The 26,911-nt window shown below is 40.1% G+C and overlaps 1 protein-coding gene across 1 annotated transcript in view; it reads right to left on the minus strand.

Annotated features, from left to right (window-relative positions):
- MYRFL (myelin regulatory factor like) overlaps window positions 1-26,911 on the minus strand; it is a 146,888-nt gene that overhangs the window by 29,363 nt on the left and 90,614 nt on the right. The window contains exons 11-15 of the mRNA XM_039472239.2: window positions 25,520-25,720; window positions 18,598-18,706; window positions 17,763-17,872; window positions 782-945; window positions 93-156 (exon numbers count right to left, since the gene is read on the minus strand). Of these exons, the coding sequence (XP_039328173.2) occupies window positions 93-156; window positions 782-945; window positions 17,763-17,872; window positions 18,598-18,706; window positions 25,520-25,720 (648 nt within the window). The remainder of the gene's footprint in view (window positions 1-92; window positions 157-781; window positions 946-17,762; window positions 17,873-18,597; window positions 18,707-25,519; window positions 25,721-26,911) is intronic.

Here is a 26,911-nt window from a genome sequence, read left to right on the forward strand (position 1 = left end):
AAACAAATGAGAAGAAAATTCTTGACCAATTTCTGTAAAGGGTTTCTAAATAGAAAATACCGTCTCTTTTTATTGTAAATTTGTCTGTTTACCTTGTTGGTTTTCTTGTGAATGGCTCTTCTTGGAGAAGATGCACTAACAGCTCTGCTACATTTGCTTTAAAAGAGAGAGAAAATTGGTTACTATTCAAATACCTCTCCAGGAGGCGTATGACAAAGTCCCAGGCCGTCACTAACACAGCAGTATGAATTTCTTTGCAATATAGTGATGATTTGAAAAGGAAAAGTCATGGCAATTGAGAGTTCCTTTTGTGAAAAGGAACGTTAGTAAGCATAACTGAATAAATTAAATACTGCATTTCTCTTTTTCTCAAAACTAAACCCCAGAAAATGTGCGTTTACCTTCTTAAGCAATAAAAAAATAACAAAAAAAATGTCCCCCTGAGGACCAAACATGGTTTTCTAAATTTAGAAATGACCACTTCTTCTCATTAAAGGAGAAGCTGCTCTTGTGCTAAAATGTAGCACTTCCTACAACAATTGCTATTAAACAGATGTCTCATGTTTTTTTTTTTCCTACTTTTAAAACAGCAACAGAAAAAAAAAATAAGAAAGTTATCACTTAAGACAATTGTGTTTCAAAATATTCTAAAAAAATGCATACTTTTTTATCAGAAAATAATAGTTGCTGTTTGATCAAAAAGATCATTTAGATTGATCTTATTCTGGGAAGAGCTCACTCTCCTTTCCCAAATTTCTGTGGCAATCCTGGCTGCATGTACCTGATTGAGCTTGCTTCACTGGCTGAAGACTTCCAACTACTGAGCCGCTTGAGCCGGGCCAGCTTTTTGTTCCATATTTCTAACTCTTCTATTCTTTCCTCAAGGTTATTAGTTAGTTTACACAGCTGCTTCACTGCACCTACGTTTTCCATAAAGATCTGGTCCTAAAACAGAAAAATCAAACAGAGTGCACAGATTAACAATGTGAGATCACTATGGAGCTGTTCACAGCCCATTCAAAGACAGTTGGAATATATCATTGAAAATGGTTATAAACACACATATCTTCAAGTTTATTCAAGATAAATCTGGAGAGGTTTGAAACTTAATGCGGTCTTCCTAACCTGTTGGCTGTGTAGTAAAACTGCTTCTGTTCAATTTGCAATAAAGTGAAAATATGACCTGGTAACTCAAAAATGGAGCTGAAGGACACTGGTAAGTCTGGAATCGGGAGATTTATTTTCAATGGCCATTATTCCATATTTACAACTCTGAGGCAGAAGAATCGCTTGAACCCAGGAGGCAGAGGTTGCAGTGAGCCAAGATCGTGCCATTGAATTCCAGCCTGGCCAATAAGAGTGAAACTCCATCTCGAAAAATAAATGAAAAGAGAAGAGAGGGGAGGAGAGGAGAGGAGGCGGGGAGGGGAGAGGAGGGGAGGGGGAAGGGGAGGGGGGAGGGGAGGAGTCAGAACAGGCTTCTGAATGTTAATTTGCGTGTTCATCACCAAAGTCCTTTGAAAATGACTCCAGGTCTCCCTAGTAAAATGTGCATCAAATTGCTCACGTGAAGGAAGAAAGAACAAAGACCTGGGCTTTTCTCTGAGTTCTGCCACCTACTGGATGTGAGACTCCAGACAAAATGCAATCACTTTTTGGGCTTCCTTTTCTTTATCTATGAATGAGAAAATAATTCTTGATGCGTCAATATCTGTTTCAACATCCAGTGAACTATTGTGTACTGCTTATATTGTAACCTAACTTTGAAGCAATTTTTTTTTTAAAAAAAAGCACATAGTTCTTTCTGTTCACAGAAAGTCACTGACACATCAGAAAAAGAAAGGGGAGACCAAAAAAAGCCGTACAGTCCAGGCCATCACCTTCCCCACCCACAAACTTCTTGTCATATGAACACATGTGCCCATCTCTCAGCCATAACTAAAAGCCTGGAAAGCTCTTATCTACTCACATCCCAACCCCATGACCTCTCCTCCTACCTCTCTCTCTCTCTCTCTGTTTACAAGTTCAAAATCCCACAGCACTTTCTGAATTGCAGAAAGTCTGGTCCACTATTGTAAAGTGGTAAGTTCAAGGTGATAAGACTGTTTTGCGGTTGAGGGTCAAACTCAGGGCTACATGCCTTTGAGATCGTTATCAGGCAAACTGAAGCTTTGAGGGTTTCAAACACTGTAGAGCCATCACTCAGAAAGAATCAAAAGCTGAACATTCCAGATTCAAGGCTTAATGTATGTTCAAAGACAGACGTAGCTCATGATACACTGAGAACTCTCTTAAACTCCCAGAGCAGCCACACAGATTTGATGAGGCCCCCTGAACACTCTGTACTCTGCAATGTTTGGAGAGTTATGACCTCATTCCCCTAGTTACTTATGATAAAATGTCTTTCCTCAAGGCCTGTCCAAATCCCATCATACCCAGTATCTCCCCAGGACTACTGGTCAGAGAGCACCCCGCACTCTCCAATGTCCTCAAAGTATGTTCAATACTATCACTTGGCCATTTGCCTTGTATCAGGTGTTACCTGTCTGTCTGACATCTGGATCATGAGTTTGCGGAGGGCAGAATTATGTTGATTCATTTGCATATGTCATCAGCATTTAGCACATGCCTTTGCCCACAAGAAATGCTCAGCAAGAACGGACATAAGTGAATTGAAAAGTGCTATGAGGTAGCAGCTTAGGAAAGCAGAAAGCTTTCGTATTTGGTATGCAAAGCAACTAAAAGTTTGATTTCTGAGGCCTGTGTTTGCTTTAAGAAAACCAAAAACACACACACACACACAAACCAACAACAACAAAAAATCATGCTTGTATCAGCTTCTCGAATGTCATCAGAAAACCCTACGTTCTTACTGAAGTTTTACCATACATCCTTCAAAATCCATCCAAATAATGCAAATTGATAAAACCACTATGGAGTAGAATTTAGCAATATCTAGCAAAATTACATATATTTTTATTTTTAAGCCCGTAAACCCACTTATAGGAGTTTATTCCATAGATCTCCTAGAGAAACGGAAGAAATAAAAGAGACCAAAATCAAACCAAATGTCCATTGATAGGAGAATTGATAATAAACTGTGATACATTTGCATAGCAGTATACTATACAACTAAAAAATGAAGAATGTCTCTATATACTGTTATGGAGCAAAATCTGTAGTATAAGAAGAAAAAAGAGTAAATTCTGTAGTATAAGAAGAAGATAAAACATATTTATATTTTCTTACATTACTAAAATGAGGAATAAACCAAAAATTAACTAAAAATTGTTACACATAATGAAAAGGAAGAAACAAGATGGGGGAAATGGATAGAACCAGATTCTCTTTAATAGAGCTGGTTTTATAAATTCACCTTTAGAATATGTGGGTATTTTAAATACGTATAAAAAATAAACCAAAATTTTAAAAACATCCTAGAAATGGAAGGCAAAATAAAACAAATTAGGTATTGAGTTTCTGATTTAACCCTACAGAGAAGATTGATATTAACTGACTTAAAAGCACAGTAATTTGACTGCCCATTCCCAGAAAGACAAAAAATAAAACAACAAAAAAATCAACCAGAAAAGAAATCTTAAGCTTTTCAATAATCATATTGCTAGTAATAATAGTGATGGATTACATATGCATAGATAGCACACATATATGTTTGGATAAAACAAATGTATAGTTAATAATGCTATAAACCAAGATTTTTAGCATTTAAGAAAAGAGATGTAAACATAAAATTAAAACATTTAGAAAAAGCCTAGCAAATCTAAATTTAAATTGGCAATATTGCTATGAATTCCTGATATGTTTTATTTTTTAAAAGAAAAAGACATTTTCTAGCTACGTCAACTAAAAAGTACTGGAAAAAACTTCCAACCTCCTAACGATGAACACTGTTCACTGTAGCCTCCAAATACCATTCCCAATGAAAGGACCCAGAACTTTTCCAGATTTGGGGTAGGATATCTCTGAAGTAAACCTGGAATATCTTACAATATAAGAAAATAAGGAACCTATCACAGCATACTGCGGTTGGGTCAAAATGACTCAGGAGCTAACTAAAGAAGTGCTCATTGGCCAAAGACAGAACATCAAAGGACTAATTACCATGACAGATCAAAGAATCACATTTGCTTTAAAAGCATCCAAAATGCTATTCAATTTTTAAAAATATTTTATTATCCCCTTTGGGAGATATTAAGGGTGTAACTCATTTTTCTGAAATGTTATAAATAAACAAAGAATAAAACTTTATCCTGCCTGTCTTATATAACATCTACATATTTGAAAGTTCATTTAAGAATTTCAGGTAGGCCGGGCGCGGTGGCTCAAGCCTGTAATCCCAGCACTTTGGGAGGCTGAGGCGGGTGGATCACGAGGTCGAGAGATCGAGACCATCCTGGTCAACATGGTGAAACCCCGTCTCTACTAAAAATACAGAAAACTAGCTGGGCATGGTGGCGCGTGCCTGTAATCCCAGCTACTCAGGAGGCTGAGGCAGGAGAATTGCCTGAGCCCAGGAGGCGGAGGTTGCGGTGAGCCGAGATCGCGCCATTGCACTCCAGCCTGGGTAACAAGAGCGAAACTCCGTCTCAAAAAAAAAAAAAAAAAAAAAAAAAAAAGAATTTCAGGTAATAACATCTGCAGAATAAAAAAAGAAGAAATGATAGAGTTTCACTGTTTTCCAACCCCTAATGAAACAACAGATCTAGGCAATGATCCTCAAACTATTACATGTATTTGTTTCTTTGTTTTATGTATACATATGTAAAAACAAGTGGGGAAATTTCAACACCAACTGGATCGGATAATATTAAGAAATTACTGTACATTTTTAGGTGTGAAAAAATATTGAAGAATATATAATAAAAGAATATGATGCTGGAGATTGCTTTAAATAATCTAGTTGGTAGGAGAGGGTAGTTGGTGAATGATTTAAATAAGATTGGACAAGAATTGATATTAATAATTGGGAAATTTGAGTGAGACATACGTGGGGTTTCATTATTCTTCTCTCTAGTGTTTTATACATTTGAAATTTTTCATTAATAGTGTGCTTTTTTAAATCACAAAACAAAAACAAAAATCTCCTGACAAAAGCCCTTCTAAATTTCCTAATCCTGGTACAGGTTTTCTTTTACTTCTATATTTGTTGTAATAAAAATAAGACAGACATTAGGAAGCTGGAAACAGCATTCTGTGATTCTAAATCACGATAAATGTTATATCATTATTTACTATATTTACCCTGTAGAGAGCCTTCTACTATAATTACAGCTGTATTATTTACAGTGGATCACATGGTCAGCTGATGCGCACCAGCAGCCCAAAGCAGATTTCCAGCTGTCCTCTCTGACCCCTCCCTCCACCCTGCTCACTGGTGGCAACCTACCACTCCAGGCTGTCAGTTCTGCATCCTAAAGCTCCTGAACCTGCCCGCTTCTCTCCATCCCCACTGACACTACTGATTTTCTTTTTTCCCCCCTTGGTATCCGACCTCTTCTTTAATAAAAAATATTTGCTTAATATATTATGATTTAGCTCAAGCCAAAGCAGACTATGGAGAATTATAATAAAGCCCCCTCTAAACCACAGTAAGTTCTTTCTGTAGTATTTTCCTCAACAGGACTTTCAATACTGCCTCATAGGTTACAAGCAATGGCTGTAATTTTCCATTTCCTTGTCGATAATGATAAAAGGCCAGCTTTAATTTCTCCAACTCAAATTCGCCAGTACCATATATCTTCCAGGTAGATCCAATAGGCAAGGAGAGATAATTCATATGCTTTCCTATTCAAGAGGAAGTAAACACGGAGAGGAAATTTACTACCACTTTCCCGATTGTAATCGTGGCTGGCTCTGACTTTATGGATCCATCCAATAGAAAATTACTGAAAAGTAAATTTCCAATACATATTATAGGGATTCACATTTACTGAAATATTTGGAGTTCTGAGGCCAGTATAAATATGTTCAAAACTATAATCTAGAGTTTTTCTGAAAATGCTCTTTTCTATGCAAGTGATTAGGTCTACATGAACAGATTTTAACCAGGAAGCCATGTCACAGATGCCTGAGGAGATTTTTTAAATACACACGTCTGGACCCCATGTAGAATCTTGGATTCATGGGCCAGACACATTAGTTCCCACTTGTAATCCCGGCACTTTGGGAGGCCGAGGTGGGAGGACCTCTTGAGGGCAGTAGTTCAAGATCAGCCTGGGCAACATAGTGAGATCCCATCTCCAGAAAAAAACCCCACACAGTTTAAAACAGCTTGAATTCATTATGGCTGAGGGGCATTTTGAAAAGTCTCCCCATTTGATCCCCACCCTTGATGAAGAACTATTTTGTAACTGAACCGAGTTAATTACTCTACTTTGTCCAGCTATTAACGGTTTTAAATGGGGTCCACTACCTCAGCTGAAACACAACTTTACAGCTGCGATGTAGAAATGATTAAACGAACTTGCCACCAAAATTTGCCAATGCGACTGTGAAGGAAAAGGTGGCAACTGCTTCAAATCACCTGAGAATCTTCTACTCACTTTTTGAGATTTGCTATGGGGTTAGGGTTCATACGCACAGAATGAGCACCTTTTCTAAACGGGCACTAGAGGCAGTTTGGCAAGTGTATGTGCACATGAAAACAACAGGGAGGCATTTGTGAAATCAGAGCTGTTAGTGAGCTCAGAGCAGGCGTCCCTTGTCTAAAACTCATCTTTCACTACAGTCCCCTTCACGCTCCATGTTCTCACTATATTGAACCATTTGCCATTCACTGAACATAGCAGGATTCCTCTAGTCTCTGGAACTAGCACATGCTGCTTCCTCTACTTGAATCACCTGTCCTCCCTCCTCCCACCTTCCTTAAACTTGGTGTCGGATTTACCTGGAGAGTAAGCTCACCTGGACAGAACTCCCATCTCCTCCATAGTTGGCTCTCCAGCGTAGACTAATAACTCAGTACACATTTGAGGATTAAATGAATAAATATCTTACAGGTGGTTCATGCCACGAGGCACTGAGAGGCCAGTGTTGCTCTCTAGAGAAATGAAGAGAGTACCAGCTTCTAGTTTATACTTTTACCTGAAGTTTCTCTCAGAGAAGCAAAAACCAAAACAAAACCAAAACAAATAAATCACCTAAGGTCCAAATTCCTTTTTCATGTTGGGAAATGCCCATGGACATGTGAGTGAGTTAAACACACACTAGTGTTTATCATCTAAGGCAATGGGCTGGTGATCTGATTATACCTAACAAACCAGCTTCTATCCAGGTTAGGTCCTTTCCTCTTTGGGAGGGGATTCGCTCAGGAATCACACAAAAGCCCTTGAGTTCTCCCTCACCCGAACCCCTTCCAGGAAACCTCTGGACTCGGCAGAACACAGCTTGGAAGCTCCTGAGTCCATTGCAGGCCTAAAGATAATGTGCCCAAGATACTGGGGCACAGCCAGGCAGAGGAGTTGATTTCTCTTCTCTTCGGAAGCTACAATTTGTCCTTTATTTAACAACACTGCATGAGGGTAACTTAGCCTGACAGCAAAGCAAGCTTCAAGAAGTTGAAATAGGCCCTTATTTCTTTCCTCATAAGAGAGCACTGCAGACTTGAAAATCTCTCTTTACAGTAAATGATGCCTCTGATGTTGCATGGACTGATGTTGTATAATAAAACCATGAGAATAAAAGAGCCTGTAATCAAGCATTGTAAAAATGATTGCCAAAGGGAGAAAAACTGTCTTTAGCCAATGGGTGTGTCTGGCAATTGTGTGAGCTTTGAATAAGCTCAGCTTTAGATTTTTGTCCAGGAGTTTATTTTGTGGAGAATGTACTGGGCCCTGATATGGATTTAAAAAAACAGAATCCTTAAACCAGAAAAGCAGGCTGCTGGGATGGTGTGGAAGCTCAGACTTCCAGGTGGCTTTTCGACAGGTCTCTGGAGGACAGGCTTCCCTAGCATGCATATTTCTCTTGCAAAGAGGACAAATCTTGGACTCATTTCTCTTCTGCTTTACATGGAAAGAGCATAAGATTCATAAAAGTGTTTAAAATTTTGTGCAATATTGTTGCCCTTTGTTAGAATCCTCATTTAATTTTTGTTATTTTTATTTAAGTGCAATTTTCTGTGGAAAGAACTTGAGTTCTTTGACTGAGACAAGTTCCCAGTTGAACTAGCAAATGTCATAGTTTGTTGTAATTCTTTGATTTCTTGTCTTACCAAGATGACTAACAAGCTCCTTTTGAAGGCTGTAACTGTGTCCGGTGACTCCTCAAGGACGACTCAGTACCTGACACATGCAACTCAATATTCAATTGATGAACACAATCAGTAGTTCTTTACAAAGCACCTAAATATGCTAGACACTCACCTGAGTGCAGGGATAAAACAATTAGATAAAACAGACAGGATCTCTGCCCTCATAGGGCATATTTTCTAGTGGGAGAGATTGACCAATAACAAGTAAACCACAAATAAATAATACAGTTCAAAGGTGTAATTAGCACTTGGAAGGAAGCTAACAAGGCATTGAAATAGAAAATAAGTGTTAGTCTCTGAAGCTATTATTATTGACTTGGTATATTAATTTTATTTTTGAAACTACCAGGAAAGAATAAAATAACAGTCAAGTGAAAAGTTATATTCTCATCCTGAAAAAGACAAGTTAACCCAATGAAACACTGAGTCAAACCACTCACGGAAGGGAAACCTAATAGCTAACATAAAGAGACGCACAACTTTATTACTAATCAGAGAAAGGCAAATTATAACAATATGATGCCACTTTAACTCGAGCAGAATTGCAAAATTTAGAAAGTCTGACAATGTCAGGTGTTGAGGATACAGAGAAACAGGAAGCCTCATGCATCGCTGTTATGAATTAGAACTGAGCAACAATAGGTGGTATTTTACAAAATTAAGTCTGTGTGTATCCTGCACCCCACTCCTTGTACTTGTTCCAGAGAGAGCCTCACATCGCATCTCTCTCCTCCCCATTTCCTTATGGATCCTATTCATTCACTTGACTTGACACTGTGCTTACCCCATGTTCTCCTCCTACTTTCATCCAATCCTCTCAGCCCTCACAGGTTCTCTTCTTCCCCTACAGGCCCAAACTGGGTTTGTTCCTCAAGATGCTGCTTTTGGTTCTTTGGTTCTGTTTTTCATTCCATATAAACTCAAAAGCCCACAGGGCCGAGAAGGTAACAGGCAGCAGTGATATAAGGGCACATGAAGCCTCACTGGGGGAGCCACTTTCCAGGACAAGTGCCCAGCCCATCTGATACTTCAAAGCTGTAATAAATCTGATATTTTTATGAAGATCTCCTAACTTTTAAATGTAAGGAACAAATCTGAAATGTTTTAAAACACTCTGGGGGAAAAATGTCTGCATGCCAGACTTAGCCACAAGATTGTAACCTGTGACCTACACCTGTAATCGTTCCCTTCTTAATTAATATCCTCATCCACGGCTGCAGCTTCCTCTCTACCCTAACTGCCCTCCGAAGTTCTACACTCACAGTCACTTTCTGGATAATTTTTTTTTTCATCTGAATGTTCGGTTGACATCTCAAAGCCAAGATTGACTTTATCTTTTCCTCAGAAAATCACTTCTCCTTCAGATTTCCTTAAGTTAATGAATCTACTTCTCTTCCTTTCATGGAGATTTAAAAACTCAGGCATTAATATACACAAATTTTTATCGGTGTATCCATAAGTGTCAGATATTGTACTAATCAACACATCATTGATGAGGCAGATTCTCTGACCTCCGGAGCCTCACAGTCTAGTGAAGGAGAAAGATAATGGAAAGAGGATCGCAACACAACATGGTAAATACTCTAGAAGATGTGCATGCAGAGGCCTAAGGCAGTACAGAAACAGGATCAACCAAGGCGTCACAGAATTCATTAATTCATGTTACCAATATTTGTTGAATTCCTATAGTACTTGAAGTTCTGGGATAAAAGCCACAATAAAGTGTTGAATACATAGTTTAAAAAAAAAAAACCATAAATTTCTGCTCTCATATAACTAACAGGAGATACTGGCAAAGAAAAATCAGTGAATAAAGAAGACAATTTCAGTTAGGGACAAATACCCTCCAGGCTGTCCTGAACAAGTCTGTAGTTTGTTTACAGCACAGAGGCCCAACTGAGGGGGTGGACAGGGTCTGCACCAGCCAGGGGAGGCATCTTTTTAAAAATTAGAGCAAAGGTACTACGCATTCTTACAGTGGCCCTGACTTTTATAAACAAAATGAAACCAAGTGCTGCAGGGACTATTTTAGATGGGTGGTTAAGGAAGGCCTTGGCATTGAGGTCCAAATGATGAGATCATTTGAAGAGTTGTTAGGGCTGAGAACCACTCAGCAAAACAGGTCTGAGGCAGAAACATAATTGGCAGGATCGAGGAACAGAGAGTAGGAGCTGGCAAACAAGGGGTACCTGTGTCCGGGTAAGGGGAGCAGGGGAAGCTGCTAGAGAGAGATAAAAAGTAGGCAGTACAGGGAAACGCCGGGCTTTCGAAGGAATATGTAGGAGTTTTCAGGGCAGAGTGCTGAGTAGTAGCAAAGGCTTCCAAGGTAATGACACAAACACATCATATTCTGAAAGGGCCCAGCTTATTTGAGAAAAGATGAGAAGGTCATTTAGTCTGGCTACACTGAAGGCATTTTTCATGGGATTAAAAGCTTAGTGGGAGCATTCGGAAATGAGTTAGAAAGAGAAGACTCCATCCAGATTGTGAAGGGGTTAGAACGGTCTGTAGCCAGTAATGAACCAGTGGGAAAGGAAGATTGTCTGATCAGAGATTTGTTTTGCTTTGTTTTTAAGAAAGATAATTCAATTCTATTGGTGGCTAGCAGGTCAGTTAGGAGATCATTATAATAATGTGGGAGAAAAATGGAAAGAATAAGAGAATAAAGAAGAGAACTGATATACAAGAGATAATGCTAAAGGAAGAAAAATAGGACTTGGTGTTTAACTGCATATCATGGATGAGAAAAAGGAAGATTTGAGAGGTCATCTGTCCTCCCTTGGCCACACTTTCAGTCCCAAGGTCTGTCGTGTCTTTTTTGCTTAAGTCTTCCCCCTTCCTTTCCATCTGGGAACCTCTGCCCAGTCTCCAGGTATCGTCTCTCCTTCCTCTGAGCTGATGTGGTTCTTTATTTATGCATCCCATCGTATTTCTCACATTATAACTTAGAGCTTTATTAGACAATATGCTACTCGGAGACAGGAACTAAGGGTTAGTTATCATTGCATCATTCAAATAGACAATTCCTGGTACATTATAACTAAAAAAAATGGAATCAATGAGTAAAAAGTAGCCACATACTAAGCCACTGTAGGGTGGTGTATAGCATGCAATCTTAAATTTAAAAAACTGAACTGTCCAAGGAATTATTATTCATGAGACATACATACCTCACCTGTGTAAATGTTCAGTTGTGAATTACTTTAAGGCAGTACTTATATGCACTGGGTATTTTTCTTATACCAAGCACATCTAATTATAATGCTCAAAAGATGTGATCACCTACCCCTAAAGAATCACAGAAACAAAGTTGCTAAGTAAAAAGACAGATGAACAGGCAAAAAAGGCCAAGCTGCCACCAGTCTAATGCAGGGTTAGGCCACGGTGTCTACAGGTCCCCTTGCTCTCAGTGTCACTCCCAATCCCTCTCACTGCACCTCCTGCCACTGGGCCTTCACTGGGGCACAGGGAAACTATGGAGAATTGATGAGAAGAGGCAAGTTACCCCAAGTAGGAAGTTTATCTTTTAAGGTCATCTCTCCTGAGAAGGGAGAAGGAAAAGCTGCTTGTACCAACTTTGACAAAGATCAACCGACGTTGGTTGTTTGCATGGACAGTCTATAAAGATCCAGCCATTCATTTTCCTATTTTGGTATCAAGTTGTGAGGTACTCAGGGAATGTATTCTCTTTCTGGGTCCACAAGGGGGCGTAGTTTTAAGGGCGAGAACTTCCTAGAGCCATGCCCCACTCCCATCTCTCTCGGTCAGGAGATGTACTGGTTTATGTTTAAATTTCGCTGGCGTGGGAAGAAACTAAGAGTCAATCACTCCAGCGGAAGTTCTAAGGAACTCCTTTCACTGGCCTGGGGACTTAGAGAAGGTTGGGGTTCCTCCCAGGTTAAAAGTCCCCTTCTTCCACGCCCCTTAGGACTCCATGTTTAAATTCCCTTCCACAAACACTCCTTTCGTGAAAGCCGTCTTTCTGTCTCCTGGATTTCCTCTCTGGAGTCCCCTTCCACCCTCTCTCGTGGAAGCCTGTCTTCCCCTCCTAAACTCCATCTCTCTGTGTTCCCTTCCGCTCAGTGTGGAAGCTGCTTTCCTCTCCTGCATTCCGTCTTTCTGGATTCTGTCACTCAGTGTGAGAGGAGCTTTTCTTCTCTCGTTTTCCCCTTCTGGGAACCCTTCCCACTCCGTGTGAGAGCGGCTTTTCTTTCTCTCACTCACTGTGCGAGTTAGCTCTTTCTCTCTTCTCCTTTTTCTCTCTTTAAATAAATCACTTTCTACAAACACTTTTAAGTCCAGCATTTACTGCGCACTGCACCATGGTGCCCTCTCTCATTCTTGAGAGGGCAGGAGACCAAAAACCTGGAGAAACATCCTCTCAGGGGAGCTAAGGGCACCCTAAACCCATGAACCCCAATATTACAGTACACACAGAAATGATATAGCAATATTTCAACATTTTTGTAAGTTGCATTTGAACTTCAGTGAAAATTTCTTTACAAAAAAGGATCGGGTGGTGGGACAGAAATGGAGTGAAGAATGGAGAGGCTGTACCTTCATCTGACCTCCTCCACTTAGTACAGTACATGAAGCCCAGAATGTCCTAGAAACTTCCTTAGTACAAGCAACTCTGCACAAGGCAACCAAAGCCACACCGCTTACATGAATAGGTAGAAGGCCAGGAAAGCAAGAGTCTCACTGTACATCCTGCTTATTTTACAATTAATGAAGAACATGGGACAAGAGAAGCCACATTACCTGTATTCTTAATAAGAAAGAAAAAGGAGAGGCTCTGTGAGGTTTTTATAAGGTAGGGAGGCATATCCCACCATGTTGAGGGTTAAACTAGCAAACAAAGTTTATATCCTCAGAAGAGAGCCAAAGAACATAGCCGCTGGGCTTCTCCTGCAGCATCAGAGTAAGGAGATGTTCACTTGCTTGTGGTGTTACATATTGTGTGTGGGGTTTCTGTGACGTCTCCATAGACTGCAGCACTATGAAGTCCTGTTTTTAAGAGAATCACATTTCCATCCTGGACTCCTGTGAGTTTTACCAACTTCTAAACTGAGTACTGCTTTGGCATGGTTTTCTCCTCAGTTGACATATGAATGAGTCCGACTGCCTGGAACAGGAATGCTACCCCCTTACTTCCCCAGACCTCTGAGTTTGTCTTCCTAGGAATGAGCTTAGGTTGTAGCCTCTCCTGGAAGAAGGAGGATGGACCTCGGAACTCCTCTTAGAAAGAGAAGATTCTGTCTCAACTATTCCCATTCAACTCAACTGGGGAATGGGAAAATATTGGAGACAAAGGAGAGAACTCATTATTCGGCTGCCACAGGAAGACATGACCTACACACTGCCACTCAGGAACACTTCTTTTTGAGTGCTCTAGTGGAGGGCCACATCCAGATGTTATATAGCTGCCTCTAGAGGGTAACCCCAGAAGCTCCCACCTTGGCAGCCTGGTGACATGCTCCCAAGGCTGTTCCCTGGGACCAATACCTGTGCTTATACTCCATTCTTTTCATGACAGAAAGCTTATGAAAATAAGCTTTAACTTTAATAATAAAATACTAAAGTTTTCTAATAATTTCCTTCAAAAAATAAAACATCTAAATAGGCCCTAAAAATAATAAAATAGTTTCTAAAAATAGGCCCTATTTTATTTTTTAAGTAACTTAATGTAAAACCTCAGTATTTTATTATTAAAAATAAATTTCTGAGCAAAGTAGCAGGATACAAAGTCAACATACAAAAATTAGCTCCATTTCTATACAATAATAATTAATCTGAAAAGAAAAATTTAAAAATTCAATTTACAATCACATCAAAAAGAATAAGACTTTTATGAATTAACTTACCAAGTTGGTAAAAGATTTGTACAATAAAAACTTCAAAACATTGCCAAAATAAATTAAAGAAGGTATAAATAAACAGAAATACATCCCATGTTCAGGGATTAGACATGTAAAAATGACTCACTTTATGATTATATTGTAAAAGTCAAACACAATTTTATAAAAAAAAAAAAAACTACACTAAAAAAATTGCAAATTCAATGCAATCGCTATCAAAATCCTATTTTTTTTTTCTTTGCAGAAATAGAAAGGCCCATTCTAAAATTCATATGGGATCTTAAAAGAGCCTGAAAATAGACAAGGAAATCCCAAAAAATAAGAACAAAGCTGTATGACTCACACTTTCTGATTTTAAAACTTACTACAGAGTTACAGTAATCAAAACAGTGTGGTACTAGCATAAAGACAGACATACAAACCAATGGAATAAAATAAATAGCACAGAAATAAACTCTCACATATATGGTTAAATGATTTTTGACAAGGATGTCAAGACCGTTCAATGGGAAAAGGACAGTCTTTTCAACAAATGGTGCTGGGAAAACAGGATATCCACATAAAAAAGGATGAAGCTGGACTCTTACCTAACAGAAATGTTAACTCAAAATGGATCAAAAACATGAATGTAAAACCTAAAATCATAAAACTCTTAAAACAAAGGGCACAATCTTTACAATATTGGCTTTGGCAGGGATTTCCTGGATAGAACACCACTAGCATAGACAAAAAGAGAAAATAGATAAATTGGATATCATTAAAATTGAAAACTTTTGTATATAAAGACACTATCAAGAAAGTGAAAAGACAACCCATAGAATGGGAGAAAATATTTGCAGATTATATATCTCATCAAGGATTAGTATCCAGAATATATAGAGAATTTCTGAAACCTAACAATAGTAAACAACCCAATTCAAAAATGGGCAAAGTACTTGAATAGACATTTTTCCAAAGAAGATGTATGCATGAACAATAAGCACATGAAACAATGCTCAACATCACTAATGATTATAGAAATGTAAATCAAAACTAGAATGAGATATCACTTCAGACCCATATGGATGGCTACTATTCAAAAAAAGGAAAAGGCTACCAGACATACAAAGAGGAGCTGGTACCATTCCTTCTGAAACTATTCCAAATAATCCAAAAAGAAGGAATCTTTCCCAAATCATTTTATGAGACCAACATCATCCTGATACCAAAACCCGGCAGAGACTCAACAAGAAAAGAAAACTTCGGGCCAATATCTATGCTGAACATAGATGCAAAAATCTTCAATAAAATACTGGCAAGCAGATTGCAACAGCACATCAAAAAGCTTATTCACCATGATCAAGTAGGAGTCATCCCGGGGATGCAGGGCTGGTTCAACATACGCAAGTCCATAAACGTAATTCACCACATAAACAGAACCAAAGACAAAAACCACATGATTATCTCAATTGATACAGAGAACACCTTTGACAAAATTCAACAGCCCTTTATGTGAAAAAAGAAAAAGAAAATTAAAAGTTTGGTGAGGACATGGATAAACTGGAATCTATGGGCACTGTTGGTCGAATGTAAAACGATATACTCACATGGGTAACAATATGGCGGTTCCTCAAAAAATTGAAAATAGAATTGCCATATGATACAGCAATTTCCCTTCTGAGTAAATATTCCCCTCAAACTGAAAACAGAATCTTGAAGAGATATTATTGTATACTCACAATCATAGCAGCATGATTTACAATAGGTAAAACATGGAAGCAACCCCAAAGTTCATCAGTGTATGAATGGATAAGCAAAATGTGAATAAAAGTGAAATTATTCAGTCTTAAAAAGAAAGGAAATTTTGACACATGCTGTAACATAGATGAACCACGAGGACATTGAGCTAAGTGAAATAAGCCAGCCAAAACCAAAAAAATGCTCTAATGCTCTATAATTCTGCTTAAATGTAGTCAAAATCATAGAAACAGACAATAGAATTGTAGTTGCCAGGGGTTAGGGAAAGTGGATAATGGGGAGTTATGGTTTAACAGGTATAGAGTTTTTGTTTTACAAAATGAAAAAGAGTTCTGGAGATAGATGGTGGTGATGGCTGCACAACATGATGAACGTATCAAATATCAATGGCCCGTATGCTTTAAAATGGTTAATACATGTCATATTTTGTGTATTTCACCACAATAAAAAAAACCCTGGGAAATAAATATATAAATAAGCGTTTCATGATACAGCTCTCAAGTGAAATGACAGCCTGGGTCTGGGAGAGAGACTGAAGAATTGCTTCTAGTGAAGACATGTTCTTGGGAAGCAGGAGGTAGTAGGTCAACCACTCCGGTTCTGCCACTCTGCTTGTGCAGACCTGGGCTAAGCAGGCCTCCACACCCTGTCATCTAAGTTGCCATATGATCCAGCAATTTTGTTATGAAACCACCCTGTTTGTGGTACAGGAGCTGGGATGTGGCAGATGGTGGTAGGGCCTAACATGAAAAGGTATCCTCTGCTTTGCTGCTCCAAATGTGGCTTCTGACCAGCAAGTTTGGCAAGATTGGCATCACCTGGAGGCTGGTTGGACCGGCAGGCTCTCTGGCCTCACCCCATTCTTGCAGAATCAGAATCTGCATTTTAATAAGATTCGCAGTGATGCATATGCACTTTGAAGTTCAGGGAGCATTGCCTCCATTAAATAACAAATTATACATTAGTCTCCACTCAAGCATCCCTCCCCATGACTACAAAACTCTTAAATCAATTAGTATTTTCTCTCGGCATCAAATACACTGATGCAGCATGAAACAAATCTGCATCAGAGTGCATTTGCAAACCTTGCAAAAAATGCAAGATTTCATAGAATCAATAGATGTGGTATTAGGGATCTGCTCAAATCATACACATAGCATAGACAAGCAAGAAACTGGCAGATTTAGACCCATTACCAAATGAAAAGGAGCTAATCTACAGGCATGATGGCATTCCTTCAAAAGAGAATGATTTGAATATCAAAGAATTAAGAGAGGCCCTTGGGAAAAAATGATTAGACCTATGAATATCTTTGTAAAAATGACCCACTTTATGATTATACTGTAAAAGTCAAATACAATTTTATTAAAAAGAAAAACAAAAACCGAAAAAACAACCACCACTATGCTCAAAAAAATTCAACACTTCCCTTAATCTTTAATCATTCTGACAAAGCACATTGTATAATTATAATTTAGGTTGCATTACATAAAATATAATGCATTTTCATAAGTTTATTACCATTTTAAAAGATGAAGTCTAATTAAAACTTTTTCTCAGTATTTATCATGATGTTTGGCCCCTGTTCAAAGTGGATTCATGCTAAGTGTACTTTCATAGTTCCAGCTTTTCTCCAACAATAAGACCTGCTGAACTGGAATCCTTACTATTGCATGTGCATTTTTCTTTTTATCATATGGCACTTCTTTTTGGTACTTATGATCAAATTGAGTATCAATTATAAGACAGTTAATACCAACTCACTCCACAACTCAGTGAAGAATTCTTTTAGTGTCCCACTTCCTGGTTGGATGTTTCAGCCCATTGTACTACCACAGAAGGGGGTTTATCTCTAGAGTGACAGCCATAGCAGCTGATATCTTTTCAATAATTACCTTATCAACCATGAGGAAGTTCTCCAAGGTCTCTCCATTGTCGCAGGTGACATCACCAACCTCTCTTACTGCTCTGGGCAGGATTTCTTGCACCTCCTGGGCAATCATTCCTATAACAAAACACTCCAACAGGTTTAATCTTCAAAGAAAGATCTTTCTGGAGAAAATCCTCACTAAGTTTTGCTTTGATCTACAATATATCTGTAGCAAAGAAGGAATTTGGAGCCAAGAACCACTATAGAATTAAAAGTGGGAGTGGTTTTTTTTTTTTCTTTTCGAGACTCTGGGCCAAATGTTGGAAAGGGGGAGATAAGTGCCTTAAAATCCCTGTCCATACAAGGAAAGGTGGGCCATTAGCTTGATTTCCTTTCTTTTCCCATATGAAGCCTTTGTCCCTAAAATACTTCTTCCTTCTTTAGGTTTCTTGGATTGGAGTATAAACATCACTTTGCTTACCTCCTCTCTTATCTAGATCCACTTACCCTGCCACCTTCTCCCTCCATCTCCCCACTGCCCAATGCTGGTCCTCATATAGGTTGAGCTGCCATCTGCCCTGAACCCTCAGCCCATGAGCAAGAGGACTCCAGTGAAAAAAACTATATATTCAACCCACTCCACCAGTACAGTACCTTGGGGTGGAGGAGTGGAGTGCTGAATAAAAAATGACACAGAAATTCTTTCACCTTTCCTGTTCTAGTGACTATGAGTTTCACAGAGCACAGGTTAGATCAACATAATGTTGTCAAATGCCATAGTACAGAACCTCAAAATAAAAAGGAAATTAAAATTTTAACAGTTGACAATACAAAATGAAAAGGGGAATGTGTGTGTGTACCTGTTTGATGGGCGGTGTTTATTCCCATTGCAGATGCAAATTCAGGTTTATAGTCATATTCAACAATTCTCATTTGGGCTATTCTTTTCAGCTGTTCAGTTGTGTCAACCTAATTTAATTAAAGAAGAGCAGATTTTACTAGCACAGATATTTGCTATTCAAATTCATGCCCAGAGTGACCCAGAGACATCACTGAATTGCTTTTGGACATTTTGCTGGAGATAATTTCTTCAAGTGGATTGCAAGCCACGATTACCCAACTGCTGGCCCTTCAGGACCCAGCCATCCCCCTCCTCCTGGACACCCCTCCCTCACACCATCACAGGCAGCTGGGTATCTTCTACCTGCAGTCACTGCTCTTACATAGTTAAAAGCTGTCCCAACTGTCACTACGGGGTTCCAGCAAAATGGTAACAGTCAAGACAGTACAGTGAAATTTCCCTAAAGCTAAATGTGTTCGATCCAAAGGAGTCCTCTTTAAATTTAGAGATTTTATAAATGAATTGATGGTAATGGCAGAATCTATTTTTTTAATGTCTTTATCTGACAAGTAAAAAGTTGGCAGCCCTTTGTGGGAACCCTAAATTTTCTTTTGAACCATAATAAGATCGTGAAACCAGTGGTGTCTTGGCAGTTAAAAACAAACTTCCTGGGCATTCATCCATGTGATAGAGGAAGCAAAAATGCTTTTTGTTGTTGTTGTTTTAAGAAAACCACCGTCATGGTCCTCAGCTCCTCCCTTGACAGGAGAGCCCCTCCACCAACGTTTAGGATTCTCAGCCCTTACTAGCTGGGCTGGTTGTGAAAGATGGTGGCTAAACCATGAGTTTTATTTCAGGAAGCTATTCCAGAGCATAATTCTGAGCTTCCTGCTATCATTCATTCTTCATGTTACTCAACTAACATTTACCAATCACCTCCAACATATCATGCACTGCTAAGTGCCGGGACTTAAAAAGTAATTGCCTTGAGCTGGAGGCCATTAACCTTAGCAAACTAACACAGGAACAGAAAACCAAGTACTGCATGTTCTCACTTATAAGTGAGAGCTAAATGATGAAAACACATGGACACAGAGAGGGGAGCAACACACACCGGGGCCTTTTGGAAGGTGGAGGGTAGAGGGTAGGAGGAGGGAGAGGATCAGGGAAAATAACTAATGGGTACGAGGCTTAATATCTGGGTGATGAAGCAATCTGTACAACAAACCCCAATGACACAAGTTTACCTATGTAACAAACCTGCACTTGTACCCCTGAACTTAAAAGTTAAGAAAAATCACCTTTTAAAAGCTTATGGTCTAGACAGGAAGAAACACCTGGTATATACATACATAATCATATATGATTTTATTACAATATGAGAAACACAGGGCAATGGTGGAATTACACACAGAGAATCATTACAGCTCTGAGGAAAGGTGCCTAAAATATTCTTAGGGAAATATAAAGGAAGGATTCCTAGAGAGGATGAAGCCCAAGCAAGATCTTGGCTTATTCCAGTTCCTCAGACAAACTCTGCTCCTTTCACTTGCAAGCCTTTGCTTACGCTGTTTTCCCAGACTCAAAAGTTTCCTTCCAGCCGGGCGCAGTGGCTCATGCCTGTAATCCCAGTACTTTGGGAGGCCGAGGCAGGTGGATCACGAGGTCAAGAGATCGAGACCATCCTGGTCAACATGGTGAAACCCTGTTTCTACTAAAAATACAAAAAATCAGCTGGGCATGGTGGCGTGTGCCTGTAATCCCAGCTACTCAGGAGGCTGAGGCAGGAGAATTGCCTGAACCCAGGAGGCGGAGGTTGCGGTGAGCTGAGATCGCGCCATTGCACTCCAGTCTGGGTAACAAGACCGAAACTCCGTCTCAAAAAAAAAAAAAAAGTTTCCTTCCCACTCCCCTACCTTCTCCTTCTGCAATGTAAGCACTGTTCCTCAGAGAAGGTTCTCTTGACCTCCAAGTCTAGGCAAGGTTCCTCTTCTTTCTGTGCTCATAGCACCTGTTCACCTTCAGAGCATGCATCACAATTACCACAAGACAACTAATTGTGTCACCTTCATTCTTAGTCTTCCCCTACATAACATATACTCCGTGAGCATGAGGACATGTTTAAGGTCATGGTTCATCACCACGTCACCAGTTTCTAGTATAATTCCTTGCATCTTGTAGGTGCTCAACTAATAATCATTAAGTACACTACTAACCTTAAGATAAGAGTTAGGGAAAGATGTGAGGTAAGAAGGGAGGGAGAAAGGATGAGAGTAAGGCATGAATTCTAAGCAGAGAGAACGCCATGAACCAAGGCCTGAGGCAGCAAATGCCCTGTATGATACCTGCACAACCAAGGCAGAGTTTGGCATCACTGGACTAGAATGGTTAAGGCCAGAGCAGGGAGGGCCTTGCAAGTCATACTGGGAAGGAACGGTTACAATCTCATTTTGCCCTGTTCATGTATCTATCACTGTGAGTACCTTCACTCGGTCACCAAGTATTTATTGAGTAGCTACTATGTGCCAGATGCTCTCCTAAGCATTGGAGATTCAATGAATGTTTCTTACTTGGAGCTTAAATTTTAGTAAAAGTCATTCTTGGGTCTTATTCATCTCAGGACCTGCACAGTACCGAGCAAAGTGTCTGACATGTAATAGGCACCCAAAATTTTTGATGGAAAAAAAAGAAGAAATAAAAGAACGAAGGTATTGAAATGGGAGGACAATCCCTGACACGAACGGAACTGAAGCGAGAGGGTCAATCAGGAGCCAGTCTGGACTGGCCTCGCACTGCCTAGGCCCTACCCAGTTCCTCGGCCAGCTCTGGTTAGCATGTGCTCTTAAAGAATAAGAATTTGTAGCCAGGCGTGGTGGCTCATGACTGTAATCCCAGCACTTTGGGAGGCCGAGGCAGGTGGATCACAAGTCAGGAGTTTGAGACCAGCCTGACCAATATGGTGAAATCCCATCTCTACCAAAAACACAAAAAAATACATAGTTCCCTGGCAGTCCTCTGCCCACTTCCTATATCCTCCTGGTTCCTGCCCCACCTGCAGGGACCCCACTAAAGAAGGAAGCAGAGGCAGTGTTGGCTCCTTTGCTGCAGATGAAAAGCAGAGGAGAAGGTGCCCTCATGCAGGCTGTCCAGGCTACAGAGAGGGAAGTGGTCCCTGGTTTCTAAACTGGATCCTTGAATGCATTTTCGCCAAGACATACTGCTAGACATAGCATTAGGTCCTCTAGTACTACTACCATCCTCTAGACAGATTTTCGGCCAAGAAAAATTTTAAGGGTTAACTTAGAGAACTAAACATTTTAAATGGCAAGACTTGTCAAACAAACTGCTCTTCCAATTTCTGAATTTATAGGCTTCTCAAAGCCAAATATAAACAGCAGCCTGTATTGAGTGATCCCTATGTGTACACATGGACCAGGGAAAACAACTGAGGCGAAGGCTGTGCCTTCTCTGAATCCTCCCCGGGACCCTACAGAGGCCAGCGCTTACTGCTGTACCTTGCTCTTCAATGCCTGCTGAGTAAGAAACTGAAAACTGGATTCGGGTGTCTACTTTGACCTTGCCCACAGCAGTTATTGAAAGTTTGGACCATGAATGCAAATCGCCATCAGCATCATGCTGCCTCACACCCAAGGTTTCTACAATATATCACTAGCTCAAGAATTGAAGCACAGAGAACACCTTCCAGTCCGTGGGACTCAGTTTGTCCAGGGAAGGCTCTCTGTCATCTGGTGATGGCCCGTAGCCTAGGCACAGTCTGGAACAGGAGCAGCTTAAATGACACCTGCTCACCCTGAGCAGAGGAACTTCTGCATTTGGCTCCTGGCCCTGAGGGAGACTTTGCATGTTTGACTTTCTTGAGCTTTTCTCATGTCTACTTTTGTCTTCCACTAGCACACGGGTGGTGCGGTTAGGAGACAATCAAAACAGCCTTTGAGCATTTCATCTTCACTGATTTTCTTTTCTGGCTGGAACTTTTAAATATCTTGCTGCCTTTTTTCAGCCTTCACCACAGAATTTGACTGATGCATTCAACTCTCAACTTCCTCATGTTTTTGGCCATTGACACTGACGTTCTTCATGTGCCTCTGGTGCCTTTCCCCCCTAGTTTTGCTCAGTTTCCACTGTCAGAGCTGCATTTCCTTCCGCAGTCTGCAGCCACATCAGCAGACATGATGCCATTGGCTGGGAAAGTTAAGTTGCTCCTCTGCCCAGGACCTCAGTTGCAGAGGTTTCAGTCATATCTGCATCATCATCTCCATATCTTGGATCTGTGTCCTTGTGAGCATCAAAGATCTCCCCCACCAGTACTTTGTAGATAATCATGTGCTTAATATCCACAAAGCAATCTGTGTTTCCTGAGTGAGGAAACACATAGCCAGGGCAAAGCAGCAACCTATATCCATTTTCCCCAATTGTAGTATTAGGCAACATATTTGACCACTGTATTTTGTAGAAGCTCATCCAACCAGAAGCCAGCTCGGGTTAGCATGCACTCTTAAAGAATAAGAAATTACAGCCAGGCGTGGTGGCTCATGCCTGTAATCCCAGCACTTTGGGAGGCCAAGGCGGGTAGATCACGGGTCAGGAGTTTGAGACCAGCCTGACCAATATGGTGAAGTCCTGTCTCTACTAAAAATACAAAAAAATTAGTCATGCATGGTGGCACATGCCTATAGTCCCAGCTACTTGGGAGGCTGAGGCAGAAAAACCACTTGAACCTGGGAGGTGGAGGTTGCAGTGAACTGAGATCGCATCACTGTACTCCAGTCTGGGCAACAGAACAAGATTCCATCTCAAAAAAAGGATAAGAAATTGCTTCCAGTCCTAGGTGTGCCATCAAATCGACCAAGGGTCAGATTCCCAGAGTATTTGAAAGAAAGGCTCTCTTTTTAAAAGTTGCAAAAATTAAGACACAAAGAGGTGAAGATGAAATTCACAAATCAACATTACCATCATCTCCCTCATCTCAGTAATAAATAGTAGATTGGGGCAGACAAGATTTCTAGGAATATATATCTCAAAAATGTACATAGATCTATTAATTAATATGAAATAATTTAGTAAATGTCATCTAATTTTCATTTTGTATAAATAGAAAATAACATCTATTTGTTTAGACTTGTCTGGCTAAAAAAACACTTTACATATATGAGCTTAGAAGAATCTCTTAACCTGGGTAGAACAAATAAGAGCATTCCCTGTTCATGGACAGCAAAACAGAGTGACAGATCACCTCTGGACCAAAGTTCCTGGGCTGGTGGTTGCCGGAGTCAGGACTAAACTCAGTCTTCTAACCACGGGCCAGGATTTTATTTTTATTCTATTATGCTGCTGTGAGCAGGAAGGGGATACAGAAATTTCACATTTAGAGCCTGGATTGAAGTGACATTTCATCTATACAGAGAAGGCTTTTTAGAAGGGATGTGAGAAGTTCTCCGGAAGCTTGTTCTTTTAAGATACTATTTTCTTCAAACCAAGGAGCAATATTTGAAGACGTTTGGTAAACGAAGTTTTGTGTTTAGCCTGGTGGTAGCAGGAAAGGTTGTACAGGACTTTTCTCACTCGTTATATTCAATTTACATTTTAATAAGACTTGGTAGTAAATTGTATAGCCAATTGCAAGGATAAATTTGAGTTGGCATGATCTGAAATGCAGACAGATGATCTCTCTCTAAAGTTCAAAGGCACAATATCTAGGACCAATATCTGGAAATGTATGTGAGAACTCTCAGTCTCTGCATTCCCCTGGCCAGTAGGTCACAGGTCTTCTATCATGAACCGCAACTTCACAATCAGTATAAAAGTCTACAATTACAACCATTCTTTGGAATCCTCTAAGCAAAGGAGGACATTCCTTGACTAGTTTAGAAAAACCAGTGCAGATTTGCACTGAGAAAGGAATGCAGTCTGGAAGAAGGGCTAATGGTGAACAGATTAGGACTCCTATTAGCTTAAAAGGAATAAGGAAGGGAGGGAGAAGGAACTTTTAGAACACAGCCTCGCAAATGCTGTCAAGAGTAGTAGAGTGAGATGACGGGGAAGTGGCAGAAGGAATGAATGGAAAATCATTAAATGGTAGAAGAGCTGGAATGAGGTGTTAATAGCTGGCTAATGGACTGGAATCTTAATCCTCATCTCTATGGGGTACATAGAGTTGTAGCTTTCCAAGGTGATTCAGTTCAACTGGTTAAAAAATTAAAAAGAGCCAAGGGTGTCAGGCAGGCAGGCACCATTTTCATCTTATAGATGAAGACACTGAGTTCAGGAAGATTAAGCATTTTAGTGAGGGTCACAATGCTGGGGAGAGCCCAGAGCGGAGGAGCCCTCTCCTGATGTCTAGGGCTTTGTTCTGCTTTTCTCTCCACAGAGGGAAAAGGTCTTCACCCAGAACTCTTGGTGATGAACTGACCGAGTAAGGGATAAGGAGGAGGAACTTTTCAAGAGTTCCTCAGAGGAAGATGACGCCTGGGGAAGATAATGGCCAGGAGGATTGGTGCCAGGGACCTAGGAGGAAGAGGCTAGACACGTCCAAGAAAAATGTGATCAGGAACTGGACTGAGACAGTGTTCGGAAGATGAGTGGGAAGATGGAAAGGAAAAGGCAAGCTCTGGAAGCAAAGTGTGGAAGGAAGGGCAATGGCCTGTGGAAGATAACTGAGACTTGCTGCTTGTGACGCCAATGACATGTTGTCCTTGCCCACTGCTCCTGTCGGGTAAATCCATTCTCTCAGGTAGGAACTGCTTTACAATTTCAGCAGAGATGCCCAGCAGCTCAGTCATCACGCTTAAGCAGTGTGTTCGTCTCACACCAGTGGGTGACATGCAAAGATGTGGGGTGCAAGGTGTGGCAGAGGCCAGGAGCACCCTGCACATCCGACCGGGGTGTCAGAGGAGGGGCCCAGGGCCTGACTCTGTACTCACCTCCTGGATATTCTGCTTTGCCCGTCTGTCAGAGGGATGCATGATGGTCCCCATCACTTTCATGTTGCCACAGACAACCAGGGCTTCGTCCGGCGCATCTGTGTTGATTCCTACTCGACTGTGACAGACAACAGATTCTGGAACCTGTCCTCGCTGCCACAGTGCATCATTGTCATTTTCAAATTGCCCAGGGTTAGAGGCCTGGAAAAATACATAAATACATTATAATTAAAGTTACAGTAACAGGAATACATGATCATGTTAGTGTTCAGAGCAAAGGCAAACTGAGTATTATCTAAATATTTTACAAGAGAATCCTGTATTGAGTGACATATTCAAGTAACTCTGGGGCCCAGGAGACCCAGGGAGGTTCCCTAACCACTCTGCCTCCCCACTAGCAGGAGCTCTGTATGCCATGATTTGAAACATACATCTCTATTGCATCTATCTGGAATTAAGAATGTAATCAATTATATTAGGTGGGTGATAAAGAAGAAAACTAAAAATGGCTATCGTTTCAGGAATCATCATCATCATCATCATCATTTAAAATCAAAACATTACATCAGAAAATATTACAGGCGTACCAAAGTCAGATAAATAAATATACCTTTTATAGTCTCAAAATGCTTTTATATTTATGATTTCATATACAAGTGACAAGCAAATGATAAGCAAATATATTTAATATACCTCAACTATTCCCTAACACAGAGGATAAGGAAGAATAATAACAGCTATATTTGTTGTGCGATAATTCACAGTACAATTCTATGATCTCATAGAATTGTATAATTGTCCTCATTTTATTGACACTGACACCCTGAAAAGAGAAATAAATTGCCCAAAGCCACAAAGCTAATAAATTCTGGAGCTGGAACTATAAGTCCTCTGATTATTAAATAGTGATTTGCCTATTTCATGCTATTGCTTAGAAGTAGTCCTGGCAATCTTCAAAGAAAATCCGAGTGAAACCATTGGACTAGACAAAGTTCTGGAGATTTTACTCGTAAATAAAATTATTTGCCAAAGAATGTTCCACTGCACTGCCTTCCTTCCTCCCTGCTTCCCTGCAGCCACTGGATTGATTCCCAAATATTTTAAAGTCGGCATCTCTAAATCCCTCAAAATCCTCACGACAAAATTAATTTGTTTTTAAAATTACGATGTATTTTCATGATTGAGACAGGTTGTCACAACTTTAGGTAAACAGTTGTGATCCTGATTACCTAAAAAGTCAGTGCTAATACTTGACTTTTTGCCTTTCTGGTGCTATATGATACATTGCAAGCTCAGCACCTGAATATGCAGACTTTCTCCGAGGACTACTCAGGAAACCAGTAACAATGGTTTCCTCAAGGATGGAGTCTGGGAGGGGGAGAAACAGTGGTG

This window comes from Saimiri boliviensis, chromosome 7 (assembly GCF_048565385.1).
Source record: "Saimiri boliviensis isolate mSaiBol1 chromosome 7, mSaiBol1.pri, whole genome shotgun sequence".
Taxonomy (NCBI): domain Eukaryota; kingdom Metazoa; phylum Chordata; class Mammalia; order Primates; family Cebidae; genus Saimiri; species Saimiri boliviensis.